The sequence below is a fragment of the Chlamydotis macqueenii genome, chromosome 3, assembly GCF_036417535.1.
Source record: "Chlamydotis macqueenii isolate bChlMac1 chromosome 3, bChlMac1.mat, whole genome shotgun sequence".
In the NCBI taxonomy this organism is placed as follows: domain Eukaryota; kingdom Metazoa; phylum Chordata; class Aves; order Otidiformes; family Otididae; genus Chlamydotis; species Chlamydotis macqueenii.
The window spans coordinates 48254199-48262174 of NC_141558.1; the positions used below are offsets into that span (position 1 = coordinate 48254199).

Here is a 7976-nt window from a genome sequence, read left to right on the forward strand (position 1 = left end):
CAGAGCATGCCGATGCCCGCGGAAAGCCTTGGAAGAGCCGTGCCTTGGCTGATTTCCTGGCCCGGCACAGGAGAGTCCACCTGGGACACACACCTATGGAGAGCTTCCAGTCTTGCCAACTTAAAATACAGGCAGCTGCCGTAGGTGCCTCAGGGGTTTGGGTATCACGGTCTTGGAGTTCAGCACCTCAGTTCCTCTTTAAGTACTCAAGTGGGATGGACCTCCAGGCAAAAATGTATCAGAGAATTTCTCTGGCTATATTTCCTGTAATTAGTGGCCTCAAAAATGAGAGAACTACCACTTTAGAGCGTAAATATATTTACACACCCACATATAACATCTACTTGCCTCTGTAACAGCAACTTTCAAATTAAAGGTAACTTGTCTAGTGTTAGTTCATTTGTGCCATAGAAGGAAAGCATCCGGATTCAAGACAGCAATTAGACATGTACTTAGTTATGGGTTTAACCTTGTCCTCTGTGTTTTCTTGAATTGAGGCCTTTGACCCAGTCCTTCAGACGCTGAAGAGCACACCTACCTTCATGGCCCTGATTAGCTCCAAGTGGAGCTACGTAACTTTGAGTGAATGTTGAAGTGCTTGCAAGGAGTTGCATAATAGTTGTAGAGGCAAAACTCCGTGTTATTCCAGCAGTGGAAACTCAGTCTGGCTTCAGACGATCCCTTTCTCCTTCCTGCCTGTTTTGAGGCCACTGGTGGTGTTTTCTATCAAGATTTGAGATACGCTGTCTTCAGATAGTGCCATTGTCCAATAGGTGGTTTTTAGTGTGGTGGCACAAGCTTTCTATATTCTGCTCGCCAAAAACCCCATTTTTTTTTTTTTTTAATTAGTGAGATGTGCTTAACTTCTTACAATTGTGCCCTCAGATTGTCTATTAGTCTGTGATACACTAGGTGTTTGGACTAGCAAACAGACCGAGGAAATTTGCTTCAGGGTCCCACATAATCTAACATTTCTTTCCTACCTCATCATAGGAGCATAATTTTGGGATAGAGGGTGGAGAAGGTAACAGTTGTGTTTTTGTTTTTTTTTTTTTAAACCAAAATACCTGCATTGACTCAGGACATGGCTATTTGATAATAATGTTCATGTATTGCAATCACATGATGCAACTTCCTGCTGCTCATGTCGTGTTTGTCTCCTCAGTCAAGTACAAGCAGGTGACATTTTCTTTTGGTCAAGCTTCAGAAAAAAATTTGAGTTGGGGAAAGGCAATTTGCATATTTACAAAACATTTGGCAATCTTTTTGTTTCATTAACAGGTTTAACGAGGTATTACTTAAAATCTTTCGTATTCTGTGAAGATTAACTTTTTAATGCTTGTTTCTTCCATGTGATTTATTCTTTTCTTCTTCCTGCTGGCCCTGACATGCTGGCTGTTGGCTAAGCCCTGCCGCTCGCTTTCCCTTTTGTTTATGGACAGTTTCACTTTCTGGTTTTGAAGCTTTGCTGTTTGGGTTGAGAGGAAACATCTGCACTTGCTTAAAAAAAATGCCTCCTGGAATCTTCAAAAGGGCTCAGGAAAATGATTTTGAAATGATATGAAAGGTTGTCTTCACAAAACCAGAATTTGGAGGCTGAAGTTGACTTAGTATTGAGGATTATTTGAAGGCTCCCTTAAAGACCTTCTCTAAGCAAAATGTTTTCAAAGGCATGTTACCCTGCCTTGGACACATTTAGAAAACAGATGATCAAATTATATACTTCTGGATGTTGGTCTCCATTCTCATTTTGAGTGGAAACACTTTTTGTTTTGCCTGCTTCACAACTTCGAGGTTCTCTTTCTACTAGCAAAAGAGGTGCTTAATTTAGATCGAAAATGTGAATCGGCATAATTAAGCTCCACCACTCAAAGTGTTCAGCACCATCTCACTCCTGAAATTACTGTTGAAGTTACTGTTTGCCTAAAACCGTTTTTCAAGTTTTTAGAAAAAAACAGATCATTGTTTTTATGAAGTCTGTCTCAGGCTATAGCTCAGAGCACAAGAAATGAGAGCAGAGCCTGCAGCAGTCTGTAGCTGGAACACCCACATTGGAGTGACTTCAGGCAGCCCCTCCGCTCACGTTTTATTAATACTTAAAAGTAACAGTTTTGTCCCTTTTCCTCTTGCACGCACTCACTGATCTCAGATCTGAGCAAGTAATCTGTTGACCTTGGTTAGAAGTGGATCAGGCTCCTAAAGAGGCATGTCTGGGGTTTTTTTTCTTTCTTTTTTCCTCCCCTCCCCTCAGATCAGTAACTTCCAAATGCAGCTGCACTGTTCTTTTGTCATGAACCTCTTTTCTGTGTGTCTGTCTGACCACAGAAACTACACAGATCTTGGAACAGTATGTGCCTATATTTAGTGTATATATATGTATATGGGAGTGGGAGGGAAAAATGCATTTCAAGAGCAAGAGGGAGACATTGTGATTGGTAAGAACTTAAATCTAAACCCACAAGTTTTTAAAAAATCAATTTGTAAGAAATAGATCTCTTTAACTTTGAAGTATGGCTCCTTTAAGAGCAACAAGAAAGGCTGTAAACCTCTCAATCAGTTTCAGCCCTGGTTTAAATCCACGTTCAGTATAAAACATAAGAACCTCCTCTCCTTGGCCCCCGACATTACCTTCTCTTATTTTACACAGTGCTGACACACTTGTTTATGTTTTGATCTCTCTGGTGTTCCCAAGTGTCCCTTGTGCTCAGGTAACAGGGGAAAATGCCAAGAGGGGATTTATGGACCAAAGAGAGCTTGCAAACTGAAGAGAGCTGTCACAGTTAGACTTGAAAAATAGTCTTTAAATATTGCAACTTCTGTCTACACACGGAAATTAGTAGGGGGGAAGGCTTTACCAGGAAAACTTTGAAGGGAAGGAAAAGCAATTATCTTCAGGCTGTCAAGTGGGGACATCGGCTTGTTGCACAAAGAAAGTTACGTTCTCCATGTGAGCTTCCTTTCTGTCACTGGCGAGCTTGCTCCGGCGCATAAGGCACGTACATCCCCACCCTGATGTTTAACCTTGTGACAGCAGGAGCCATTCCTCCAGCTGAAGTGGCCCCGGTTTCTCTATCGCTTTTCCAGCAGTGCCGGGACTTCTCCTTCCTCTTCCCCTCCCCCCAGATTTTTTTTCTTTAAAAGAGAAAAGTGTCAATTTGAACTTCCTGCTCGACAGACCCCACTGAGAAACTGATATGGGCTGATAAGATGGTATTTATTTATTTTTTCTGCTGTGAGGCTTCACAAGTCCCGTTTCCACCCCTCACCCCCGCCCCGGGCAGCTTTCAATACTTCCCCGTCTCGATACTTCCCGATGCTGATAGCGTCACTGGGAATGTTTGCTCTGAGAGGCTGGGGTGGTGACAGGCAGCTGATAAGAAGATTAGATAATATTATCCACAGCGCCGTGGTGCAGCTTCTTGAACCTAGTAGGACCTCTATGCTATACCCAAAAATCTGGGTGGACATTTAGAAAGTGAGTTACCAGTCCATGAGTACAGACAAAATGACAAAAGAAAGTAGTTTATTTTTAGTGCCAGGCAACTGCATTAAATTCTGACATTGAGACAAGTAACTGGGAAGCAGCCTGCACACTTATGTGTGTACGTGCATGCTGTACAACACGCCCGATGTTTTATCATAAATATTTTAATTTAACATAACCGTGTTCAACTGAATTTCATTGCAACTTGAAAATATACAAACTCCCTACATACCTCAAAGTGACTTTGCTTTCCATTTGGAAAAGGATGCTACTGTAAAAGTGGGTTGCTGTGAGTAGGAGCATGCTTTGAAAACAGCTGTTTTCTTGGATACATTTAATAAATGGCTGCTTCGTTGCCTTATAGGGTAATGTTGCCAAATGATAGGTTCCGTCTGAGTAGTGAATAGTGAAGCAAAGAATCTGCGTTGAAAGCGCAGTCATTGCCTGTTCCTGTCTTCCTCACTGGTTTCAGCTGGTCCTACAAAAATCAGAAATAACTGTTTCTCAGCCCGATGAGTGAAGTAAGAACAGTCAGTCGAACAAAAGTAGACATTTGGCTAAAGGGCTGCGATACTTTCGAGTCACATACCTGTCAGCGTTGGCTTGTACCTCCTGATGGAAAACCTTGCACATAACTAACCACGAATATGAAACCTTCTTGCCATTTTTCCCCTGTAATAAAATATCTTACAAGTCATCATTTCAAGATGATATAACTATTAGCTTTGGGAGATCTGATAAAGGCAGACTTCTTTTTCTATTGAAGACATCTTTCAGTTTACTGTTTATATTATGTTACATCCAGATAACAAGGTAGAGTCTTTGAATACAAATAAACTGTGTGTGTGCTGAACTGATTCAAATGAATGCTAGCTTCCATTTCCTTCCAAATCTATATTTCTTTTGCCTTTTTTTTTTTTTAAAGTACATTTCAACTTAAGCTGGAGCCAGCCAGCCTTGCTTTCTTTTGCTTTGCTTCAGCACTTTTTTTATAAAGTACAGCTGTAAGCAGAGGAGTTTTGCATAGACTGAATGCCACGGAAATCTGCAGTAAATAGTCTGCTTTGTTGTAGATGTTCCTAAGCAGTATATTTAATGAGTAATGATCTGTTTACTGATGGAGAATACCTTCTCTTTGAAGAAGGCTTTCATCCTAGCCAGCCATGGGTTTTTTGGTACTGTAAGTAATTGAACTGGCTGGTGAAGTGACTGCTGCGGTTTGGCAAAAGCTGATTTGTCATGCCTTGTTATTTTACTGAGGAACATTTCTGAGAGCTTGCGTTCTGCAAAGTCCTTCTGTTAAACCTGTATTGTGAACAAATGCTTATTACCGCATTTATTAGAAATACTCCCTAAATAGACATGCAGCAGTGAAGCTAGTCAGATTTAAGGGGAAAGAAAGGTGAAATCGGTTTGCAAAGTGGAGACTAGCACTCTGCAAATGAATCATCATCCAGATCCATATGTACTGGCTGATGTCCTTTAAATTAACCATGCTTTTTGTTAACAATACCAGCAGACATTTCTTCACACAGAAATTAGTTTTTTGGCCAGTTAAATGATTGCTCGTCTCCGAGAGTGGCCCTTCCTTCCCACTAAACTTGCAGGAGTTAGATTGTGTTTTGAAAAGAGATAATGACAGTGGCATATCTGAATAATCATTACCGTGTCTTTGTGTTTCAGCACAAACCCACATTGATCCAAAGCAGCACAGTGCTGATAAAGACGAGCTCTATCAGAAAAGCATCCCAAAGAAGGAGCATAGTGTGAAAGAAATCCTGAAAATGGAATCCAATCCTCCAAAAGGAAAAGACTTCTTCCAGACCAACATTTCACCAGTTACTCCAGAAAAAGACTTGGATGATTTGCGTAAGAACTATAGCCCGGAGAGGTGTTTCTTCCCTCGAGTTGTCTACCCAATCCGACCTCACATTCCAGAAGACTATCTGAAAGTTTCCTTAGCATATGGGATGGACAGACCCAGCTACGTTACTCACTCTCCCATCCAGACCTCTACTACGCCGAGTCCTTCTGGGAAGAGCAGCCCAGACCAAAGTTTAAAAAGTTCAAGCCCTCACAGCAGTCCAGGGGTCACGGTTTCACCTCTGGCACCTACTTCCCAAGAGCACAGAGAGCCGTACTCTTACTTGAATGGATCGTATGGCTCAGAAGGATTGGGGTCTTACCCTGGATATGCACCTCCTGGCCACCTCCCACCTGCCTTTCTACCGTCCTATAACCCCCACTACCCCAAATTCCTGTTACCTCCATTCAATATGAGTTGTAATAACCTGAGCGCTTTGAACAATATCAATGGCATCAACAATTTCAATCTCTTCCCAAGGATGTATCCTCTTTATGGTAACGTGCTCAGCGGAGGCAGCCTTTCCCACCACATGCTGAACCCCACCACGCTCCCCAGTTCATTGCCCAGTGAAGGAGGCCGTCGATTGCTGCAGCCCGATCATCCGAGAGACTTCCTCATACCAGCACCTAACAGTGCCTTCTCTATCACGGGCACTGCTGCCAGCATGAAGGACAAGCCATGCAGCCCCACCAGCGGGTCACCCACAGCTGGTACAGCAGCCAGTTCAGAACACATAATGCAACCTAAACCTACCTCAGTGGTGTTGGCTGCCACCGGCGGCGAAGAAGCCATGAATCTCATTAAAAGTAAGAGGAATGTGACCGGTTACAAAACCCTCCCGTACCCACTGAAGAAGCAGAATGGGAAGATCAAGTATGAGTGCAACGTTTGCTCCAAGACCTTTGGCCAGCTCTCCAATCTGAAGGTAGGCAGTGGAGAATAAGACACAAGTCTTTGTCAAAGGCTCTGGTTTCTCCGTACTGGTTATCTAGGAGAAGTAGGGACAGGCCTCCCTTGCTCGTCAGGCTGTTTATCAGTCTGAATATGGCACCTCCCAGCGAGAAAGCATGGTTGTAAAGACAATGTTTTAATACCCACGGCACATAATTAACTAGGTAACATTGCATTTTGGTACAGGGAGTCTTCTGAGTTCAGGAAACATCTGAAAGCACTTCTGTTACAGTACTGGAAACTGCAAATTCTTAATTGCTTTGTTTCTCCCTAGGTGCACCTCCGAGTACACAGCGGAGAGAGACCATTTAAATGCCAGACTTGCAATAAAGGCTTCACGCAGCTGGCTCACCTCCAGAAGCACTATCTGGTACACACGGGAGAGAAACCCCACGAGTGCCAGGTATGTAACGCGCCACAGAGACAACTTCCCTCGGAGGCCGAAGGGACGACAGGGCTCGTGCACACCGCGTACGGTGTGTGCGGAGGGCTGAGCGATAAACTCTCGGCTGCTCGGGGCTGGAGTCCATGTCGCAGCCGTTTCCAGCCGTGGTGCAGCAGCATCTGTGCGACACAGGGTTGCCTTTAGCCGGCTAGAGCAACATCTGCCTGATACAGTTTTGCCATTGGCTGTACTCAAAATGCTATTCAGCAATATTTAAATAAAAAAGGCGGGGATTTTTTTTTTCCCCTTGTGAGAAAGTGTGAAGGTATAAAAAGCTGCTGCTTCATCCTGCCGTCTCCTCCTAGGTGTCTGTGATTTAAACCATAAATTCCCCTCCCACTCATTCGCTGTTTCTCTGCCACCCCCCACGTTAGGTTTGTCACAAGCGGTTCAGCAGCACCAGCAATCTCAAAACCCACCTGCGGCTCCACTCTGGAGAGAAGCCTTACCAGTGCAAGCTCTGCCCAGCCAAATTCACCCAGTTTGTGCACCTGAAGCTGCACAAGCGTCTCCACACCCGGGAACGTCCCCATAAATGCATCCACTGCCACAAGAGCTACATTCACCTCTGCAGCCTCCAGGTCCACATGAAGGGCAACTGCCCTGTCGCCCCTGCCTCCGGCCTCTCCATGGAGGACCTGAATCGAATCAACGAGGAGATCGAGAAGTTCGACATCAGTGACAATGCCGACAAGTTGGAAGAAGTGGAGGACAATATCGACTTAACATCGATTGTGGAGAAGGATATACTGACCATGCTCAGGAGGGAAATGGAAGGAGCCAATCTGAAAGTGTCTCTACAGAGGAACCTGGGAAATGGACTTATCTCCTCAGGATGCAACCTTTACGAGTCGTCAGATATGTCAATTATGAAGTTGCCTCATGGTCACCCACTACCTCTGTTACCTGTAAAGGTCAAGCAAGAAACAGTTGAACCAATGGACCCTTAAGACTTTTTGGCAAAGTGATTTTTTTTTTTTTTTTTAATTTATGACTTGGCAAGTCAGGGTGCCTGTAGCAGTTGCTTGTACATAGTTTCAATGCTGCAAAGCAATCTTGGCTTACAGTAGTTTCCCTGCGCTCTCCAGCTGAAAGAAGGAACTCCAAAGTTACTGTTTTCTCAGGGCATGAAAAAGGGGCAAAGGACTCTGTGTTGCCTCGCCAGTTACTAAAAGACAATCTTCTATCCATAATTATTTTTTCAATGATAGTACTTCATAATTTATTAT

The 7976-nt window shown here is 43.7% G+C and overlaps 1 protein-coding gene across 3 annotated transcripts in view; it reads left to right on the forward strand.

Moving 5' to 3' along the window:
- PRDM1 (PR/SET domain 1) overlaps window positions 1-7697 on the forward strand; it is a 30377-nt gene extending 22680 nt beyond the window's left edge. For all 3 annotated transcript variants that reach the window (XM_086745078.1, XM_086745079.1, XM_086745080.1), the window contains exons 5-7: window positions 5168-6276; window positions 6577-6705; window positions 7122-7697. In XM_086745078.1, the coding sequence (XP_086601204.1) occupies window positions 5168-6276; window positions 6577-6705; window positions 7122-7697 (1814 nt within the window). The remainder of the gene's footprint in view (window positions 1-5167; window positions 6277-6576; window positions 6706-7121) is intronic.
- The last annotated feature ends 279 nt before the right edge of the window (window positions 7698-7976 follow it).